Source organism: Zea mays, chromosome 2 (genome assembly GCF_902167145.1).
Source record: "Zea mays cultivar B73 chromosome 2, Zm-B73-REFERENCE-NAM-5.0, whole genome shotgun sequence".
Taxonomy (NCBI): domain Eukaryota; kingdom Viridiplantae; phylum Streptophyta; class Magnoliopsida; order Poales; family Poaceae; genus Zea; species Zea mays.
The window spans coordinates 5,758,858-5,780,494 of record NC_050097.1 but is presented as its reverse complement, the minus strand read 5'-3'; the positions used below and the strand labels follow the sequence as shown (position 1 = coordinate 5,780,494).

At 49.2% G+C, this 21,637-nt stretch overlaps 2 protein-coding genes and 1 non-coding gene across 3 annotated transcripts; 2 read left to right on the top strand and 1 right to left on the bottom strand.

Moving 5' to 3' along the window:
* Nucleotides 1-3,209: 3,209 nt before the first annotated feature.
* Nucleotides 3,210-9,457, top strand: LOC100383211 (putative RING zinc finger domain superfamily protein). The gene is made up of 7 exons (NM_001175873.1): nt 3,210-3,399; nt 4,433-5,967; nt 6,117-6,257; nt 6,795-6,845; nt 7,365-7,442; nt 7,521-7,664; nt 9,018-9,457. Exons 2-7 carry the CDS (start codon nt 4,522-4,524, stop codon nt 9,147-9,149), a joined length of 1,992 nt encoding a protein of 663 aa, NP_001169344.1. The 5' UTR covers nt 3,210-3,399; nt 4,433-4,521; the 3' UTR covers nt 9,150-9,457.
* Nucleotides 9,458-11,706: 2,249 nt separating this feature from the next.
* Nucleotides 11,707-13,063, bottom strand: LOC100284048 (uncharacterized). Its single transcript, NM_001156946.2, has one exon. The coding sequence runs from the start codon at nt 12,817-12,819 to the stop codon at nt 12,061-12,063; it is 759 nt and encodes a 252-aa protein (NP_001150418.2). The 5' UTR covers nt 12,820-13,063; the 3' UTR covers nt 11,707-12,060.
* A 1,325-nt stretch (nt 13,064-14,388) lies between these two features.
* On the top strand, nt 14,389-14,527 carry LOC111591036 (small nucleolar RNA Z247). The gene has a single exon (XR_004856799.1). It is a non-coding gene; the product is annotated as a small nucleolar RNA Z247 (small nucleolar RNA).
* Nucleotides 14,528-21,637: the final 7,110 nt, after the last annotated feature.

Below are 21,637 nucleotides of genomic sequence, written 5' to 3'. Positions count from 1 at the left end.
TCTCAATTTTTTCTAATCCTATTCAATCCATGTGTATTAGGAATAACCGAACAAGCCCTAATATAGCGCATGGGTGATGGTTGAAGATGCTTGGAGGAAAGGCACGTAAAGCCATGCATCATGCATCGCCTAAAAGTCTCCCAAGCAGACGAGACGAGACGAGACCGAGTGGTGAAGCCAAAGCAGTAGATAAGCATGCATGCCCTATTTTATACACAACCGTTGATGGCGAGAGAGGGTGCTCTGCTCGCCTTTCAATGGCACCAACTTTGCGCTCTTGCATGCCAGCGCAGTCAGTCAGTGCTCGGTGCTGGCTCGCCTACTACTCTCACCCCTTGTTCTTTACGTCTCCCCTAGGGAACGGCAGACGGCGCAGCGGCATATAAATATAATAATAGATAGATACGTAGCTCCACCAGCCAGCAATTTTTTTTCTTAAAAAAACAATTTTTTTTGTTGCAGGCAAGTTCCGGCGAGTTTTCGGCGTGCATGTGTCAGAATATGTTGGTTCGTTGACCTGTTAACTAAGGAGTACATGGGTGAGTGAGAAAAGTGAGCTAGCTGCTTGCCTGCTTGTTCTCGGCATGCGTGGGATGGATGCTTGTGGACGCAGGACGAATAATCCATGCATATGCCTCTCCCCTTGGCCTGGGTTGTGGCCTGCCTTGTGCTGTGACCATTTTATTATCTTCCGGGCAGCAAGACGTATTGAGCAATGATAAAAAAAAAGAAAAGAAAGAAGAAGACATAATGAGCTAAGTAGGAAACCAACGCTATCATACTAATACTCTCAATAGATTATCCCATCATCGTCTCCAATCCTGATCCCTGACCCACGGAAAAGACAAAAATCACTAGCCAGCACCACCACCACCACCAATTATAGACACAAATCCAAACCCTCCCTCCCTCCCAGCTCACTCACTCTCTGAAGAACCGGTCAAAGGTAACAATCACGCATGCGCAGCACGGAGCGGCAGAGGACGGACAGCACCAACGCAACGCTGCTGCTACTATTTTGGATAATGGGGGGAGGAATCCTTTTGTCTGAACTTGCTCAAGGAAAATTAAAAAAGAAAAGAAAGAATCCATCCAGTGACGGGTGATCACCGATGAGGCGAACTTTTTCACCGGCGGCTGGGGGTGGGGGGAGGGAAAAGGCTGGCACCGTATTTAGGCGAGGTTCTTTACGTAAATTATCCCAAAGTGGCATGGGGAAAGGTAAAGAACATGGCGTCCGAGTCCTCCGACGACCCAGACGGAGAGGAGAGATCGAGCGGTAAAGAAACGAAAGGAGATGGAAACTAAAGCCATGGCGGAGCATTCTTCCACCGGCCGGCCGTATATTCGCTCCCGCCCCGGGGCGGAGGAGGAGGAGGAGGAGGAGCACGAGCCCGGCCCGTCAACGGCAACGGGGACGGGAGGGCCGCCTCAGCACAGCAGCCTCGAGACGTTTACCCGAAAACTGCGTGAAAACAGCAGCAGGCTCTCACGAAATGCTCATGACCGGGCCGGTGGCTGACGAGCAGCAGCGTCTTTCCGTGCTGTGCGTCAGTTTCCTTGTGGCTGTACTGTACGGGACGAGATGGACGGCGATGGCTGCTGGCTGGCGTGGTGGAAACGAGATGGTGGCACAGGCTGCCTGTGACACTGACAGGCCATGCAGTGCAAACTCCACTCCACCACCCGTACCCTCGCTCGCTCAAGCAAGACACGCGCGGACGGGATCGGCGTTTGACTTGCTGCTAATCTATCTCATTTATCTCGCTGATGCCCCACGCGCGACGTGTGCTCGCGTCGCGTCTTGTGTGCCTGTGTCTGCAACTGCAAGGGCTGCCTGCCTAAGCCGCTGTGTGCTGACGACGCATGCATGAGCGCCAAACAACAGCGGCATCGGCATATGCTTTGCTTGGTCACCACAGCACACCGAACGAATTCTCAATACATTATCAGATGCCTACGGATTAGGACGTCTTCGGCCAGAGGGATTCCAGTGCGAGTTCCACGGAAGTTTTTTTTTTACAGAAACCATGCGGCCAGGACCAGTGGCGTGTGTGTGAGACGCTCCCGCATCGCCGGTGGAACACGAAACAAAACTGAAACGCAGCGTGGATGGGATGGAGATGACGGTACGTGGTGGATCCAGATGATTTCCGTGCATGTATCAAGGACTGTTTTCTTTCTCACGAGCTGTCAATGCCCCCTTTTTTTTTCCTTGGCCTGTTTTGCTTGAACAAGGCGAGATATTCAATGAGAATAAGCGCCTGACAGCCAACCATGCTAGCTGGTCCATGGCCATGGGACCAAATGAGACGCCAAACCCACGCAGCACAGGCCGCACAGCTTGATTAGTTGCCGGGAAATGACCTTTAGCAGTTTAGCAGGTGAAAAACAGAATCACCAGAGGAGGCTCCAACACAGCTCACAAGTTGATGCATAATAATAAATGGTAGGGGTAGTAGCTTGATCTGAAACAATTAACTCGCTTTCATGGTTTTCTCATGAGCTGACAAATGCGCAGCAACTGCACACACACAATCCAACTAACATGTCTCATGACACTTGGATCGCACCTAGAGATATTCAATGAAAAAGGATCGCAAGAAGAAGAAGAAAAAGATACTATTCAATGCAGTGCAAGGGATGAGCTAGAGAGCGTCACTCCATGACCGTAGCCATCCATCCATCCTGATGCTGTGCTGTGCTGTGCATGCAAAGGAAAGAGAGAAAGACTGAAAGAGAGACTGAGAGGAGAGGCGCTTTGCTGTCGTAGTGTTGCTGCCGCAACGCCACAAAAAGGGTCAGGGGCAGGGAGGTCATGTGAAAGACAACACGACGCAGGCCTCCTCCTCTCTAATCTTTGGCCCTTCTTTAAGGGGGGCTACTCCTGCTAATTCCAATGGGGCGCATTTAGTGGGGGGAGGAAAAGGGATCCTTGCGAAGACCCAGACGCCAGAGGGGAGTGAGGGAGAGGGGAGGGAGAAATAAATAAACCCGAATTCAGCCAAACTTCTCTCTCCCACCGCGCTTGCATCCTCTCATCGCCACCCCACCCTCCTCCTCCCTGTCTTTCTCCCCCCCTCTCTCTCCCCCTCTTGACAAATTTTCCTCCACCCATTCCCTTCCTCCCCTCTTCTTCTTCTCCACCCACTCCACCGATCCCCCTCTTTCTCTCTGAATTCTCTCTCGTCGTGCCCACCCTTCCATCTGTCTGCTGCCTCTCTCTCTCGCAATCAGTCACTCGGCTCTTGTTTCTTCCGTCTGCTGGGTTGATTCTTTCTCTTCCTCTCCGTGGAGAAACAGGAGGAGAGAGGAAAGAAGAGAAATCGGAACCAGCCTGTTCTTTTTGCCTGGATTGCGGTTCTTGCGAGTTGTTCAGAAACTCTGGGCCAGTTTCTGGTACGGTTTGTTCCACCTCTCTATCAAACTGCTCCTTTTTTTATTTTCCGTCTTATCTCTTGATTTTGCATGGGGAAACAATCCCTTTCTCTTGTTCCAGTCCATGATTCCGTCGCAAATATGTGTTTTTTTCTCTCGCTGTTTCCTTCATGTTTCAATCCACAGTAGTTGTCCATGGAGCGGCCTGGATATGGCTCTCGTTGAACTATCAACAATTCTTGTTTTTTTCAGAAGCAAAATTCTCAACTTCCATGTTCAAACAAAAAAAACTCTTTTTTTCTTTGCTCGCGATACATGGATAGATGGATGTATTGGGCGTTCTTGGTTCAGTTAAAAATCTCTAGCTGCTCCCGTATTCCAGACTTTTCCAGTTTCGTGATCGCAGAGGGAATCGATGCTCCTCTTTGAAACAGTGGATCGCTACCTCCGTCTTTTTCCTTTTTATTTTTGTTTCTTTTACAGCGTCCTTTTGCAAACCGATAGGGAAGGGAAAAAATAAATGCAAAAGAAAAAGGCTGTATATTTTGAGCGAGCGTCCACAGAATCAATGGGCCCCATCCTGCATGCGGTCCATCTGTTTAGGTCGCATGCATTGTACATTCACCGTGCTTTGCTTTCACCCATTAAAATGCATGCATCACCACAGCTTTTTGCTCGCAACAGCAACCCAAACCATCAAGTTTGGTGCACGCGTACGCCACACCAAATGCGGCTCATGCCAAGATTGCTACAGCCAGATTAGTTGCCAATACCCTGATTAGTTGATGTCTAGTACAGTAATGTGTGAGACCAAAACAGGCGCAGCTACTTCCATAGAGTAACAACCGGGAGTAGAATTACAATATTTTGGAGTGCAGACAACAGTTTCTTGTATCTACAGTTGGCATATTTTGGTGGCAACTGTTGAAGGAATAGCCTAGATAAATCGTAGCCTTCTGTATCCCGTTCATTTCAGTCAGTTTTCTTGTGTTCCAATAAAGTTGGAGCACAATTCGGGGGCCTAAATGTTTGATGTGTTACTTACAACTGACAGGTCCTTTAAACTACTGGAAAGAGGAACCATCAGAGATGCCAAGGCAGCCAACAAATTGATATCTAATTGCCCTACTTTGGATCATCATAATGCAAGGACAGAGGAATTCTATGGAGCATTTTGCTGATGTCTTTGGATTCGACGTTGCATCGAGTTCAGGCAACCCTGTGATGGATCAGCAGTCATATTGGAATAATGTTCTTGGATCAGTAGAATCACATAATCTTCAAGGTTATCAGATGGCTCACAGTGATGCCGCCATGCCATATGGAAATGAACCACAGCAAGATGGTACATTTCTTGGTTTCTGGGAATCAGGCGAAGCAAGTTCAAGTGCCAGTGCACTAAACTATGGCAGCTCTAATAATGTCAAAACAGAGCATCTTAACATTGGTGGTGGAGGTGGACTGAGGATTGGTGAAAGCCGACTGGTAGCTGACAATGGCATTTCTCTGGATGTGGATATCAACCTTAACGCCAACGTTAACGATCTTTGTGGTCAAAGTTCAAATGTTAACTGTGCCTCTCAAGGTCCTGAGCAGTATTGTGGCAGTGATCGTAATGCTATAAATTCTCAGCCGACTGACCTGGGATTACACCCATTCAGGACATTCCTACTAGATGCACAGCAAGCAGAATCTTTTACTTTGAATCCTAGTGAAAACCCTTTGGGTGATTTTTCATCAATGCAAGAAAGCATTGAACAAAGACCAGGTGGTTCCCTGGATGGTCGCCGGCTAGCGTGCAAGAGAAAAAATATTGAAGGAGCCAATGGCCAGAGTTCAGCAGGTGCTAGTACAAGTTTTCCCCACAGGAACGATAATGCATTCCATAACATTGCTTCTTCAAGTTACAATCCTGCACCTATCAGAAATTCATCCTCTCCCAAGTGTTTGCCAGTTCCAAGTTCTATTGAAGATCAACTCCCACGGTATGGAACTAATGTAGGGCTCTCAGCCGGTACTTATGACCTTCATGGAGGGGTCAACAATGCTGTGAATTCACAGAGAAGTTTCCGAGCAAGAACTACCACATCTCAACAGGTTGCTCCCTGTAGTGTATGGCCCTCTTCAAATGCTATCAGACTTTCTAATTCATGGAATCACCAGCCACCTCATTTCCAAAGTGCATTTGATGATCCCCAGGAGGTTATTCCTGTGGTCAGCAGCCTCAACTTGCAATACCAACATCCAATGAATGTTCCTGGTGTGCCACAGGCTGCTAACCGTTTCACTGACCATGGAGCTTCATCATCGAGAGCTGGGAGTTTGGAGAACAGAATTATTGGTAGTGAAGAGGTTCCTAGGAGGTATGCCGCGCCTACCAACTACTCTGATTTAGTTCCCCCACCTGCAGTAGACCTGAGACGTTTGGTGCCAGAACCATTTAATTGGAGTTCTGATGTCCGAGGCACTGCAATATCAGGAAGTATTATTCCTCCTGTATCAAGAACTAATAACAGTTCAACAGTTAATCCACCAGCAGGATTCAATCACCAAAACCTCACCAGACGCCATCCTCGAAATTTATCAGAGGTAATTTTCTCTCTCCATTTTTCGCATTTTGTTTTCTCCGTTTTTTGGTTTTCAGTTTGATTGCTCATCTTTTCACCAAAATATCAAGTAGCGTCATACTTGAAATTTGATTGATCATCTTCTCGATTTGATCTTTTATTTTCTTATAGGAGATTGGTCGTCTATCTGGAGCACTCCGCGGCCATCAACCCCCACGCTTAAGGTCAGGGTTTCTGTTGGAGCGTCAGGGCGATGGTGTTTGGGGCGTTCCTTTATCAACAAGGGGTAGAGAAGGAAGAAGGTTAATGGAGGTACTTTGATCGGTTCTGTTTGTCCTCCTGAAGAAAAAAAAAACAAAAAATAGTTTTGTAACATTCACTTGGAAACATAAAAGTGCATCATTATCAGGCGTTTTTTTACAGCAAAGATTACACTAAATTCACCCCAATTTTAGGAATTTCTGCTTGTAAAGGCCCCCCTTGTTTACATCTCTGCTTGTCATCATTGTGTTTGTCTATCTCAGCAAGCCACCCTATCTTCCAGGCAAAATTGGTAGAAGCTGCTCTACTTGAAATGCCCCCTTTTTCATTTTGTTTGTACACTTGGTGATCCCTAATTCGATCTATCATGCTTTTTAATGCCCCTACAACTCTTGAAATGCTGAAATGTTTTTTTATCGTTTATTTCTACATATTATTGCACTGATAAATCCTGCGCTATGTTATCCCTTTTCATCCCTAGCCTTGCTTGTTCTTGCATGCGTTGACTACTGTGATAATCATGTAAAGGCCCGTGGTTCAATGTCTTGTGGCAATCCATATGGTTCTAACTTGTTTACTTGTCAACAGATTCGGAATGCACTTGAAATGATTCAAAGGGGGGAAAATGTAAGGCTCGAGGTCAGTACCAGCAATATCTATCTGAGTTTCTTAACTTTATTTGCTACCATTATTTCGATATTCCACCAAAATAACAAAAAAAGTAAAATTGATATTTGTTTTATGCTGGCCGCGGTTAAAACTGATTAGTAGGACCATACTTCAGCCCAACATTTTGTTAAGTTTGCCAGCATGTGGTACCCTGTAATTTAAGAAAATAGCGTAGTATATAAATACATGACTATAATTGTACCATATCTACAGCGGACAACTAAGGACTGATATCAACTACCCCAAAAGGTTAAACATATAAGTTAAACACAGATACAAGTGAAGTGAAAATGAATTACCTCCTTTGATCTACTGTAGTCCAAAACCACTAGACATTTATTAAGCGTGGAAGGTTTTATTCTTAATTTGCTTAAAATAAATGTCAGGAATCGTACTAAGATAGGAAATTCTTTGACGCCACGCGCATACAGCATGAACCTGCTAGTTATTGAGGGATTTCCTTCTTACGTCAAACGTACTCTTGAACAGTCTATCTTCTATGGCGGCCTCGACATTCATGACAGACACAGGGACATGCGCCTTGACATTGACAATATGTCCTATGAGGTTTGTTTTCCTTAGTGAAGCTTTACCTTCACCTTTGCAAATCTAAAATCTAATCCAAGATGGGTGCCCTACTTTCAGGAACTATTAGCACTTGAGGAAAGGATCGGAAATGTTAGCACTGGCCTCAGCGAGGAAGCTGTGATAAAGTTGCTCAAACAAAGGAAATTTTCATCGTGGAGACTAAAAGCATCTTTGGACCCAGAACCATGCTGTATTTGCCAGGTATTTTCTGTACTCCATAGCTTCTCAAAACTGTGTGCCTTTTTTTCTTCTGTTGGCCATGACGTTTCATTCACATACATCAATCACATTGAATTGTTGAAAAATGTGCATTTTGTTGTCTCAAATTATGTTCATTGGGCATTCAGTTGGTTCACTTAGGCCATTTCGTCTACAATGAAATGCTGCTTTAACTAAATTGGCGAACAAAGATTAGAAGGGCAAGTTAAATCATGCTAAGCCTGTCTATTTATACCATCTAGGTCTCCAAAGGAGAACCTGTTCTGGTAGGTCTGTGGTTTTCTATTAATTAAAGATTGGAATTTAGAATGTCTGTCTTGTCCCTTGAGATTTCCATGTCTTTGTTCTTGATAACTAGTGTCTCATGAAAGGATTACAATCTGACTCTAGCATTTACTTCCATTGGACCACTCAAAATACCATTAGGTGATTGGAAAGATTAGGTACAATGTGTGGGATTATTTGCATTGAAACTCTCAAGCAAGCCAGTCATCCAACTAATGCATCCTTCCTCCTGCACCCCACTGCAGCCTAAGACACGTAGGAAACCAATCAGCAAATCACACACCTAACATTGTACAGGCAAACCAAATATCAGCAAATTGCATTGTCTTTTTTCCTGGTTAGAGTACGCTGCATAACCTCTAATCCAATACTAAGGCAAGTAACCAGTGAGGCCTTAAAATACACAGATTTGGAGGGGAAGATGCCTCTCTGGATACATATGTCAGACTCATGATAGCAAATAACATCAACTCCAGCAACAAAACTTATAGGGCCTCTTTGGCAGGGCTCTAGCTCCTCTAGAAATAACTCCCAACTCTAGCTCCTTTGCAAGAGCAGCTCCTTGACATGAGCCATTGTTTTATTTGAAAAACGTTTGGCACTGTCAACGCTCACTTTTGCCGTCAGACGAGCGCCAGGATATGCATGTGAATGCGTCGTGGAGCCGCGTGGAGCCACTTTTTCAGGCTCCAGCTTCTGACCGCAAATTGGCTCCTGCTCCCTGGTCGGAGCTGTTTTTGACACGCTGTTTGGGAGGGCTCCGGCAAGGAGCCAGAGCCGGAGCTGCTCAAGAGCCCTCCCAAACGGGCTCATAGCAGATAGCTGTATATTTATAGCAAATAACATCAACTCCAGCAACAAAACTTATAGCAGATAGCTGTATATTTACCAGGATTTCCAGTGTTAGAAACCATATACATCAGTATCTGTCGTGAACATTTGCTTTCCGCCTGTGAACATGCTCCCTGCATCACCTAGCTTTGTTACAAAGCAATGAAGTTAGCAGTTGAACAAGGCTAGTACATACTCATGCTCTTTCTCGCTCTCCAGGAGGAGTACGTTGATGGAGACGATCTCGGGAGGCTGGACTGCGGGCACGACTTCCATGCTGGCTGCATCAAGCAATGGCTGGTGGTGAAGAACGTGTGCCCCATCTGCAAGAACACCGCATTGAAGGCCTGAAACCGAACAAAGGCCCGTCAGAGACACACCCATGTTCCGTGTCCATTCGATCGGTCGCAAGATCATTTACCCGATTGGTTTTTACTATGCGTTTTTTGGTTGGGAAAATTTTGCCATTTCACCTGGGAAAGTGGTGGGGGGGTGTTGGAGGTGGAAGAGAAGATGGCGGTCCCTGTAAACTGCTGCTGCTGCTGCTGCAGTAAATAATCCCTGGAATTTGTCTCCCTGCATTTAAACAAAATATTTATGGCTGTTATAATGGACGCCGTCGTAGGGTTATAACTTGAAAGATAGCATTGTGTGCCACCACCCGCCATAATTCTACTTGATCTGGATTTCACGTGCTGCCGCTGCTGGTGCGGTGCGGTGCGGAGGCTCATCACGCACGCCTGTTTGTTTTCCAGGAGGCATGCTGCTCTGCTCTCGGATTCGACCTGATTGAGAACACAACATATCCAGGCCTACTGCCGCGGGCGTGGGGTGGGTGTTTGCATGGATCCCATGCGTCCGTTGCACCTGCATATGTTCCTTGCCGGCGTCAGGCGCCGGCCGGGCCGCGAGAAAACCGGCACGCAACTGCTCGGCCGGCGGCTCGGCGCCGTCGCTGTCCACCCATGAATGCGTCCAGGAGCGTCATCGGTCTTGTCGTCGGGTGGCGCTGGCCAACAAGCCTCGCGCGCGCGCGGGAGGGCTTCCGTCGTGGCCACACGCTGGCGGCGCGATCGACGAACACGGCTCGATCTGATGGGCACCCGCCGCGCCCGACGCCGGACAACTGGTGGCAGGGGGAGCAGCCAGTGACGGCTCGGTTGTGGGTCGAGTCGCTGTACATTCAGCGGCGGGGTGCCGTCTCCCTGCGAACTGCCTGCGAGGGTGTGGCTATGGACTTTCTGAAGATTTGGCTGACTGATAATCTGAAGCTTTTTCGTTGCTGCGATAGTTAAAATGAGCTCGGTTTATTTCAGAAGACGGGGGGCTACGGCTTCGGCTCCTGAGAGCCCAAAGTAGCCCAATTCGGTCGGCAACCGTCAAATCCAAAGGGTGCTGCTGACTGTTGAGGCCGTTTCGACGCATCACGCAAACCCGTCGGTTGACACGGTGGCGTCGTGGTCTGCTGGATGCCGTGTCGGGTCGGGTGTGATCGGTGTTGGGGGCGGAGGCTGCCAAAGTGGCCGAAAAGGGCGGCGATGCCCACAAACAGCAGCTGCAGGTCGCCATCGGGAATTTCCCTTTTTCACTCTCGAGTGCAAGAATTGGTAGGCTGGTCGTCCGGACGGTGGAGCAGCAGCTATATGGGGAGTGCAAAAATATCCGATGGAGGATCGAACCATACGGACATTCTGAATTTAGAAACATCAAGTGGAACTGAAATCCTTTAATCCTCTATCTTTTTTTCTAGGTTGTTTATATATCTCTCGAAAGAGGCAGGATTTGTGCGGTCCAGGATGAATGGTTGCACTTGCACGGGCTGAGATCAGAGAGACCGGGCCTACCTGGGATGGGAGAGTACACGACCTAAGAAACGGCAGCAAGGTCACTGTAGTCTCCCGACACTGCTATGAGAAGCAGCAGTGCAGAGGCGTGGGGGCACACGCACACGCAGACGCAGGCCACTGAAAGCCGCCTCGCTGTCGTCCCTGCTGCTCCGGACCATATGCGCATTACTGCCGGCATGTGCCGATGCTCATGCACCGAGCGCCCGGGCCTCGCGAAAAGGCCCCACGGAAATCACGCACGTAAGCACGACAGTTGGTCAGCTGACAGTTCCCACCGGGCGGTGGGAGGGCAGTGAGTGCAGACCCTCCTATCCACATCCATCCTCGGATGCACGCCGTGGTGCGTGCTTCCCAGACCCCAGAGCATGACGGCGGCCGCCGGCTGGCCTGCGTCGTTTGAGCTACGGAAAGCTGGTGGTGGTACTTGTCATGATCATGCAGCATCGCGTAGTGCAGCGCGATGGCGAGACCACGCATGATGAGCCGCGCCCGCCTTCCCTTGCCTTTGCCTTCACTTCCCTTTCCGATGTGGTGGTGGTGGTGGTGGCCTAACGGGCTAACACCCACCCAACGCCACGCATCACGCAACCCATCGCCCATGCAACGCGAGCATCGCTGGTGAACGCTGCTCGCCCGCCCTGATCCTCCGCGACTTCTATCCCGTCGCCGCTTCGGCATCACGGTTAGTGAGCTAGCGATCGGCCATGATCCGTGATGCAATCCTCAGCCAGCGATTGGCGCAACAAGGAAGGAAGAAGTGAGGAGGAAGCAAGCACGCCGGCCGGGCTCACCTCTAAACGCGGATTTGCGCACTAGCCGACAGCTAACTGCGTTGGTAAGCAAAGGCGGGGGGCGATGCCGATGAGACGTATGAACGAACGGGCGGCGGGGGTAGTTTTATGATGGAATCATGGAATACAGGCGGCAGTAAAGCAAGTGTGGGGTAGGCGGATTGGATTTGAAAAATCATAGTAGTGGAGTACTAATCGTTGCTGCTTATCTACTCGGAACGAGAACAAGCTACTGCGCGAGAGGATAGAGAGAGAGAGAGATAGGGGGGGTGGAGAGACGAGGATGATGACTTGTTTTTCTTATCACTGTTACAGCTGTCCTTTTTGACATTTGGAAAGACCGCCACTTGGGGCCGCCGCCTCCGCCTCCGTTCCCGCCTGCCCGCCCTCCCCTCGTGCTTATCCACGACGTACCGAAAGCCCTCGCCGCGACGCCCGCCGACCGACCATCCAGTCGCAGAGAACGGACGGGTAGGCAGGCGGGTCAGCTGGGCCGTTGTACGTACGTGGATACGAACGAAGACGACAGCGGCATGCTGCGCTGGGCGCCGTCGCAACAACGGACGTCGTCTTTGACGTTGAGCCTTTGCGGTGGCTGCTGCTGCTGCTCGCTCGCTTCTCATGTCACTCGGCGTCGGAGCTCTCGGGGCTGGGCGCCCGGTTTAGATCCGGGTTCTTGACGCGCCCGCTCCACGCCGGCCGCTGCGGCGACTGCTTCACCTCCTGCCGGTGCTCCGCCGCCGCCGCCTCCGCGGCGGCGGCGTGCATCCGCAGCTGCGGCAGGTGGTGGTGGTGGTGATGGTGGTGCCTCTGGCGCTCCCGGTGGTGCGGCGGCGGCACCATCATGCCGGTCTGCAGCGCGTCCACGCGGGACCCCACCTCGATGGCCTTCTTCCGGATGGACGCGGCGGACAGCGTGCCGCCGCCGCCGCCGTCGGCGGGGTCGCGCGCGGGCTCCCCGCCGTCGCCGTCGCCCTCGCCCTCCGACGGCGCCAGCGACGGGATCTCGTCGGGGAAGTTGAGCCGCGCCGACCGGCCGCGCAGGTAGAACACGGCCGTGTCGTAGGCGCGCGCCGCCGCCACGGCCGTGGCGTAGGACCCCAGCCAGATGCGCGTGCGCTTGTGCGGCTCCCGGATCTCCGCCACCCACTTGCCCCACTTGCGCATGCGCACGCCGCGGTACTGCCGCCGCGGCTGCATCTGCTGGTGCTGGTGCTGGTGCTGGTGCGCCGACCCCAGCTGCGGCGCAGCCGCGCTCGCCATCGCCGCCTGCTCCGCCTCCATCTTCACTGCTGCGGCCGCGGCGGCCGCCAGAGGAGCCATGGCTGCGGCTGCTGCAGCGGCCGCCGACTCCTCGCTGGAAGACCGGTACTCGCCTTGCATGGGCAACAGCTCTAGCCGCCTTTGCTGGCTACCGCTGCCGCTTCGCGCTGTCTCTCTTCCTCTCTCTCTCTCTCTCGCCTGCGGCCCTGCTGAGGGTTGTGCAGGCAGGCAGGCAAGCAGGTGTAGCACGCCGTGTTATCGACAGCTGCTTTGGTCGTTGGCGTGGTTTTCTTGGCTTCCCTCCGCCGTCCCTCTGGCTATCTATTTGCTGGGCGAGTATTTGTATTGGGATTTTGCGGGTGAAGGGGGTATGATTAGAGCTTGGTTGGGATAATCATAAAATAGCGCGGGGGAGGCGTCGACGGCACCACTCTACTGTACTGTGCTGTTTGGAAGGGAGACCTCACCGGCACACAAATTGTTAGGTCCACCGGCTACTTGCATCCGGACGTCGGACAGCTCCATGCCCTGCCACTGCCACTGCCATCCTATGCTTGTTGCTTGCTATCTATCCTGAATGGGCGACACCTGGGTAACAATTTTATGTTGTACTACTATGTATGCATGCTAGGTGTGGTTATTAGTTAGGGAATTATATACTTCTCAATATCATACGATGCGGTTGTGCACTGTGCAGCTAGCATAAAAAACATGGCTTCAAAATGAATTGTCGCTCTTAGTAACTTCTTTAGGGCTTGTTTGCTTAGGATGGATTGAGGGGGATTCGAGTAGATTTTGGAGAGGACCATCCCTAACTGAACAAGTCTTTAGGCTACCTCGTACATATACCTGTATTCAAATTTCACTCTATGAATAGTGTAGTCTACAGTGTCAAACATTATTTATTGATAAACTATTAGTAAACTGTTGCAGACAGTCTTGGGATTAAAATTCATTGTATAATGTATTAATTCAACTGATTGAAGTTACCTATTTATACAGATAAAAAAATATTGATAAACCCAACATAAGAATGGTAGACATTAATTTGTATTGTGATCTTTTAATGTAAATATAAGCCATAACTTTTTATAGAGGTAACGCGCTAACATTTTTTCATATGTTAATCAAAGTAGTTTCTCTCCCCGGCCGATAGTCTCTTCCAAACGTATTAAACTCTTCAAAAATCATCGACATATTGACAAGTTCTTCATCTTTACCGGTAATCATATCGGAGATTGGTCCACCGACACCACAAAAGCACAAAAAGGAACAACTTCATATTACGAAAGGCTCGATTTCTCATGGTGCTACAAGGCCTACAACGAGAATTACGCTATATTGACGACAAGATCAATTCCCCGCCAAAGACGGTCGTCGTCACCAAAGAAGACAATGAGATGGAAGCCATGCCAAATCTAGATATATGAGACATTGATCGTCCAAGACCAGCAAGTGCTAGCTTATCTTTTCAATTCCCTGTCAAACAAGGTTTTGATGCATGTTGGTACTAGGAAATCATCTATCAAAGCCGATAAAAAGATATAAGAACTTTTCGCCTCGCAAACTCGAACCAAGGTAGTAAATCTAAGATTTGTGGTAACAAATACAAAGAAGGGAACTATGATAATGGTGCAGTGCTTCAACAGGTTGACGAAGTTTGCAAATGAACTAGCCTCAACAAAGAAGATACTCAATGATGAAGAAATTGTTATATATATTCTTAGTGGTTACGATGCTGACTATACCACACAAGTATCGTCTTTAAATGCAATGGTAGATTCAATTTCAGTCAACGAACTATATGCTCAAACTCTCAGCTATGAGAGCCATCAATATATGTTGTTTGTTGAAGACCAACAATTCTCCCCATCTGCAAACTTTGTCATGCGCGGATGTGGTTGTGGTAGAAGCTATGGCAATGCAGGAAGAACCACCTTTGGTTGAGAATAGAACCGAGGAGGTTGTCATAGGGAACCGAGGAGGTTGGCACATCATGGTGGGTTGCGACCTTCTTAGAGCAAGGTCGCACGAGCTTGAAGGGTTAGGATTAACTCTAGCATTAGTTATGAACTTGATGATATTCTATCACCATTGACAAGTGGGCTCTTATGGGGGTTAAAAAACCTAAGCCTCTAGGGCCACGGGTCATAACAAAAAAGGGTATCTTGAGAAGTCATAGCCGATCCCATAGACATATATAGGAGGACCACAATCGACCCCCACAAGGAAATCCCTGCCTCACAAGAGGGCCGCATATCAAGAAAGACAGGAGCTCCCAAGGATCGGGCGAAATGGAAACAAGTCTCGAATTGGACAAAAAGTCCTAGGGGTCAGGCGAGGCGTGCAAAACCCGATGAGCATTCATACTGTGTCGGACAACTTCATACCTGGTATCGACTAACGCAACAGTTGCCTTAATGTGGCGTGAAGTGGAGAACGTCCTTATTTCGCCTAACCCCCCCCCTGGGCATTACGTCCAAATCAACAATGTGCTCCCATGTCCAACGTATGGGATGGTAAGAAGAGTGAATCACGGGGTATAAAATATCAGCGATGATAGAGGGTACGAACAAATCCCTTCGTGTGCCAACCCACTATGAAAGTGTACTCTAACATGATGAGCAACATTGTGCTACAAACTCTAATTGGGACTTCCCATCCGGGCTAGGGACGTAATACGACACAGGTCGCTGCACTGGCACACACGACATGAGGTCGTACCTTCTAGGGTTGTTGTATCCTTGGGTAGGATGAAGCCTATTCCTCAATTCACATGTGGTTCCATTCTTAGCCAAGTCGAGATCTCTATTTTCACATGAAGGGTCCAGGCCTCGGGATCTAGCCATTGGTCACAAGGGCTCTAAGAATTGGATCCTAGATGTTTAGGTTGTACGCGTGATCAGGAGAGACCTAGAAGCATGTGAATGCCCTAAGGTATCAACTATGAAGAGCCCCAATTGCCCTAGGTCTCGTGCTTTCTGACGGGTGATGAAGGTCCAGAGAGCCTTAAAGGTCCAAGAGGCTTTAAGATTGGGTCCTTTGAGCTGAGCCAGGTTCTGTGGGGCATGAGAACCTAAAGTTCCAGGGTGACGTTAGATGGCCTACGATGAATTCTTCTATCAGAGTCCTTAGAAGGCGTCTTGGCAGTAACCCGGGTATGCCCTTTCGTGAGCGCTGGCATCAACCCATCTTAAATTTGTCTAGATTTATACAAAATTGAATAATACTTGTGATATTGTATAAGATTAATTAAAAAATGTTACAGGATGTATTTTGATAACTTACCTTTTTATGTGGTAGAAGTTAATTTACTTCTCTGTAATTTTAGTCAAGCATAAGATGTGTTAACTTAGGACATACAAAAATACACTATGGGGATGTTTGGTTCGAAGAATCGATCTATTCTAGATGAGGTGGTGCATCATGAGCTCGTTCCACAGATTTGGTGGAATGAACTCATCCCTCGTATTATTACTAATCATTAGCCTATAAGGGATAAAATGGTGATAGATCAACCCATCCCATTCCACAAACCAAACAATAAAGTGAGAAATGAGAAGATGATAAACTACCACATACCTCAAACCAAACACGTTGTATATTTCAGACGGAGGAGTACACACTAGCAATTGAGGTTGGTTGACTAGTACACACTATATTTCTGGATAGGGAGTACACACAACAATTGAGCTTTTGCGTACTTATGGTTTAATGGCACCATTTTAACTACACTAGTTATGTTCTCCCAAAAAAAATGTATATCTCGGTGTCGACCTTCTTTTGATACGTGTCTGTTCACCGTAATATGTTTATGATAGTTTCATTAATTTCAAGTTTTAGTGTTGGAGATTAATTCTTTGGTTGCGTTCATCGAAGCTGAGGTACAGGTAGCTCTTTAAAAAAATAGGCTTGGCAGGACCTCAGCTCAAAATAAAAAAAATGCACAAGTCACAAACAATAATAGTTACACACCAAGTAAAAAGTATATATATAATTATGTCCCATCAAAAAAATAATTGTTTAAATTTATAGCTTAAATGGACAAAAAAAAGTTGGGAGGGGGTGGAGCCGTGGAGGTGTGCATTCAAAGAAACCGAGCTACAGAAAGTTCGAATTTGACCCGCTATACGTGCAGTATGCTAGGTGAAGTGTGACGGAGGAATCTATACCGGAGCTGTGCACGACGGAAGCAATCCCATGAGGCCATTGCTGCAAAAGCTTACGTGTTGGGCACACGCTTTAATTGCGTCATTATTGCCTGGAGCGTACGCAGAGAACGACAACCAATATGGGAGGGAAAAAAAAGTCAAGATAATGTCAAGAACTGTTTTCCCGTGGATATGGTATGAGCATCCCGTTGTGACGGATCCTCCCCCCTCTTCGTGCATCACCAACCCTCGTGCACACCTGTCGCCTCACGGCAACGCCGCCGCTGACCTCGCCGACGAAGACCAGAGAACGCCGCCTAACCTACCACCAGTAAAACTCTCAGTTCAACCGCGCGTGCCTCGCCAAAGACAAAAAAAAAAGAGAGAGAGAGAAAAGACGTGACGGGTTGATGAGCTACCGCGTACGTTTTGGGTCCAGGAAGAAGGAATTGCCGTCTCGTGTGCTGGTTGGGCGATGTTTCGATGGTCTCTCGGCCAAGACAGAGGAGCCTGATCGACGAACGACGATGCACGGTTTCGCGGTTTATAGCTACGCAGTCCGCAGCCGATACTTTCTGTTTATCTGTGATGGCAGATGATGGCAACATGACAGTCCCGATAATTGCTTTCTTTTTTTTAGTAGGTGGGCAAATGAGCGCCGCCGCTCCGGGGGGGGGGGGGGGGGGGGGGGGGGGGTCGGATAGCTGGCCGGCTTTCCTACCCGCGACGGACGAATCCAAACCCAAAATCATGCAAAATCTAAGCGAGGGCGAGCTGGAGCTGGACCTGGCCAGTAGAGGACCTGCCCTCGCGACGTCCAGGGCATCGGCCAGTACGCGCCGTGGCCCCCGCGCGCGCGCGCCTGGATTCGGGTCTTGTCCCGCCACGCCAGCCACCCGCGCCCGCCCGGCCAGCAGCAGCTGATGCGCATGTGCTATGCTACGCAGGTTAGTACGTCGTCGGCAGGTCGTACGTGCAGATGCACGTTCGTTCGCTAGCGAGGACTAGACTAGTGGACGACGGCGTATGCGGACGGCCGTGGATGCATGTGTTTGTGTGCGGGCAAGACTGGAGTGGGGTTGGATCCAGCGGCGGCAGCACAGGGACGGCCAACACGACGTGTCGCTGGCCGGCCGGGCGGCATGGGCAGATCAAAAAGGAGGGGAGGGCAGACCCGAGACCAGGCCTTCACCTCGCCTCGCTGGACCACACGCACGAGAGGCTATAGCTATAGGTGGACAATAACGTTGTACTAGTGGGGCTACGGCGCCGGTACTGAACTGATACCTCAACCTCGATCGCGCGAGCTAGTGGCTTGGAGTGGCTGCTAGTGCGGGGAGGGGAGGGCAGTGGCAATAGGATCTCCATTTCCAAAGTCTATCCTCTGTTGAGGTCGAGGGGAAATGTAGCGGATACCATGCGCCAAAGGGCCTTTCCGTTGCGAGTTTGCCGTGGCGGACACCAGCAGCACGCGCGGAAATACTCTCGGGGGCCGGGGCCCTGCGCCCCTCCCACCGCTGCTTGTCATCAGGAATCTACTAGTCAGACTAGGTGGTCTATAAAATCATTTGTGCAGATATAACGGTAAGCTTTTAGAAGACATTTACATAAATTATTTTGTTTATTATTTATATTAAAATATTTTTAAAACTATTTAAATTGATATTTAAACTACAGCTCCACATTATAGTTGTAACCTAAAGCCATCCTAAACACACCCATAGCTACAAGGTATAATGTTACTACATCGCTAGTGTTTGAGCGAGGTTAGAGCATTTCTGGTTGAGTTTGTGATCCAAATTCTGAAGAAGGCGGCCAAGTTGGCGAGCGAAGCGAAGCCCCGTTGCCGAGAGCATTTATGGATCGTTTCCCTACTCGTTTTAAGGTTTCACCTCTATAAATATCTTTGTAAGCCGCAAGAGATAATTATCTCATTTTTGTAATTCTTCTGCGATCTGTAACCACCCGAAAATAATGAGAAGTTGCTGGCGGCGCCCGTGGTTTTTTCCCCTTCGCTTTAGAGGAGGTTTCCACGTTAAATCTGTGTCTTCTCTGTGATTGATCCCCTTTGTGTCGTATTCATTTATAACATTTCTTATCCCTTTGTGCTTGCACGCACCATTATATTACTCCCTCCGTTTCTTTTTATTAGTCGCTGGATAGTGCAAAATTGCACTATCCAGCGACTAATAAAAAGAAACGGAGGGAGTACTTGTACCGAAGAGCCCGGCAAACTTACGATATGACACCAACTGCGTGTTGTGGTGTGGTCGACGCCTTATATTGGAAGGAACGAGAGCCTATAGCATTTTAGTGGGAAACTCGAATGTGAAGACGCCAGGGAACATCCAGGAGAGCCCATACTGGAGCACCACTTACACATAAAAAATGTCTGATTTTATCCATCGAGTTACTCGATCAGAAGGTTGAACCGTGCATCGTTGCGAGGGGTCAAACGAGGACTATGAGAAACATTGTACAATTCTTGACACTAGATGCTAATAATGCATGCAAATTAGACCGCTCAAGTGACACTAGACAACCGATACGCAAGCAATTTATTCCCTTTCAATAGTACGATAATCTATCCTAAATCCAGCCAAACACTTTTTTCACTCGATCTCTAACCGGTGAAATAAAATGCCATACAAATATATCTTTGCCTAGCTCGTTCCATTCGACGATTATGCTACAAAAGCATCCAAACTCCATCTTGGTCGAACGGTGAACAATGATCATCCATCAACATAACCAACCACTCTACATCTTGATAGCACGGAGCTTCTCCATCATCCTTCGTTTTTTTTTTTTTTTTGAAGTAAATTCTCCATCATCCTTCGTCATGCCACCATCATGTATCTTTATTTGTTTATTGGTCGCAACTTGACTTGATATCTGGTCACCTTAGTGGGTCCTTGAGTTTTGTAAAACACGAGTTGCCGTTGAGTAGGTTCACCTCGTTAAGCCATTGACTATTTTGCTAAAATTGTCTTGATCTTTCTTGTCCATGTATACTTAGGGGTAGTAATGGACCACGATCCAAATATTTTTTTCACAGTTTGTTAGAGCGCTAAATAAATTCTAGTTTCAAAAATACATAGAATTAGAGCCTGAACTCAATTCGATCCGATCCGTAAATGTTATGGTGTAAAAGTTAGAGAATCCATTGTCACATCTATGTATAATACATGCTCTTACACTATAAATCAGTGATTTGCTACAGTTTCTTAGTTACTGTCGACAAAGTTGGACACGAATCGTGTGGACGGCAACACTACGGAGGGAGTAACTGTTGGCACAGAAAGAAATTAAGCATCGCATAGTGGCACTGGCATGTGTGGGCACGTCAACGATATTGAATTTACCAGCGTCAACAGTACCGCCGTCGTGCAGGACAAGAGAACGTCGTCACTGTATCCCCTGCGCCAAGGACCAGACGAAAGAGATAATGATTGAATAGTACTACGTGCCGGGTACTTGCGGTGGAGATTACGAGTGGACAGGAGGAGAAACCCATCATCATCGCTCTGAAGAAATCCAGTAGGGGTACGGCGTCGATCAGCGACCGTGTAGTGTAGTAGACTCCCGTAGTGGACGCCGCACTTGACTGATTTTACACGATCAGCAGCAGCAGCAGTAGTGTCACTAAAAATTTAAAAACTAGGGCTGCACACGTCCTGACGTCGCGCCCTGCCCGAGTCGGTAGCCAGTTCTCCTACTCCCCCCGTTTCTTTTTATTTGTCGCTGAATAGTGTAAAATTGCACTATTCAGCGACAAATAAAAAGAAACGGAGGGATTATCTATCATCGCACGCGTTGGCTGGAGGAGGAGAGCAAGAGGTACCAATACCAACAAACAGGGCGCGGGCACCTGCCTCTGCCTGCCCAGGCGCCCGTACGTTTGGTGCGCGTACTAATTTGTCCAACCCCCAACCAACCGCCGCCGGCTTCGGTCTTCGGATAGGGGCGAGAGTGCGCGCACCGCCGACATGTCCATGTGGCGTCGGGGGGTGATGCGCGTCGACGTGGACGTGGCCCCCTCGTCCACGGAACCTCACCCCATCCATCCTCCTCGGCCGGCCGAATAATCCGGACACGGGACGTCAAATTGCTTGCCAGCGACGGCATCGGCCGCCCATTATCTAACCCCCACCCCCCCAATCATTCACGTTAATGACGTCCGCGGCGGGCTAACCGCGTCCACATCCTGTCCACGTCCCCCGTTACACTTGCACGGTTGCACCCTGCCGCGACGGCACGGCGGGGCGCTGACGCGTGGACCACGGCGCGGCGTAGGGGCCAGGTGTCTGCGTGGTCGCTTTTATAGCTCGGTCGGTGCAGGCAAATGCTAGGGGGCGGGGCGGGGGCAGTGCAGGTCGGTGCGGCGGCTAGGGCTACAGACGAGAAGAGGGCCGCCGGCATAGGGTGGGTGGGTGGGTGGGTGTGGAGGAATCCCGTCCACGATCCGATCCGCGGCGTAGGTGAGGTGAGGTGGGGTGCGGACGGGCGGTCCAGTCGTCGGCTCGTCGCCTCCTCACGGGAACAGGACGGGACGGGACGGGACCCAGCGGAGCTGGAGCAGGTGTTGGGTGCCGCGGCCGTGTGCAGGTAGGTGTGTGCCCCAACCGATTTCAAAGACTTGGGTGGGTGGGTGGGTGGGTGGGAGGGAGTTCTGTTATGAAAATCGCGCGGTGGACGCAACGACTCGCGCAGTACAACATCAATGATGTCGGTGGCGTCCGCATTCACACGCCCCGCGTTCTCGGCTGGCGTCACGCACTCTCTGG

Excerpts from the sequence above, each read along its gene's own strand:
- LOC100383211 (NM_001175873.1), top strand. The coding sequence starts at position 4,522 with ATGCAAGGACAGAGGAATTCTATGGAGCATTTTGCTGATGTCTTTGGA. Across the intron at positions 5,968-6,116 it reads ATCCTCGAAATTTATCAGAG|GAGATTGGTCGTCTATCTGG; the intron begins GTAATTTTCTCT and ends ATTTTCTTATAG. Across the intron at positions 6,258-6,794 it reads AAGGAAGAAGGTTAATGGAG|ATTCGGAATGCACTTGAAAT; the intron begins GTACTTTGATCG and ends ACTTGTCAACAG.
- LOC100284048 (NM_001156946.2), bottom strand. The coding sequence starts at position 12,819 with ATGCAAGGCGAGTACCGGTCTTCCAGCGAGGAGTCGGCGGCCGCTGCA.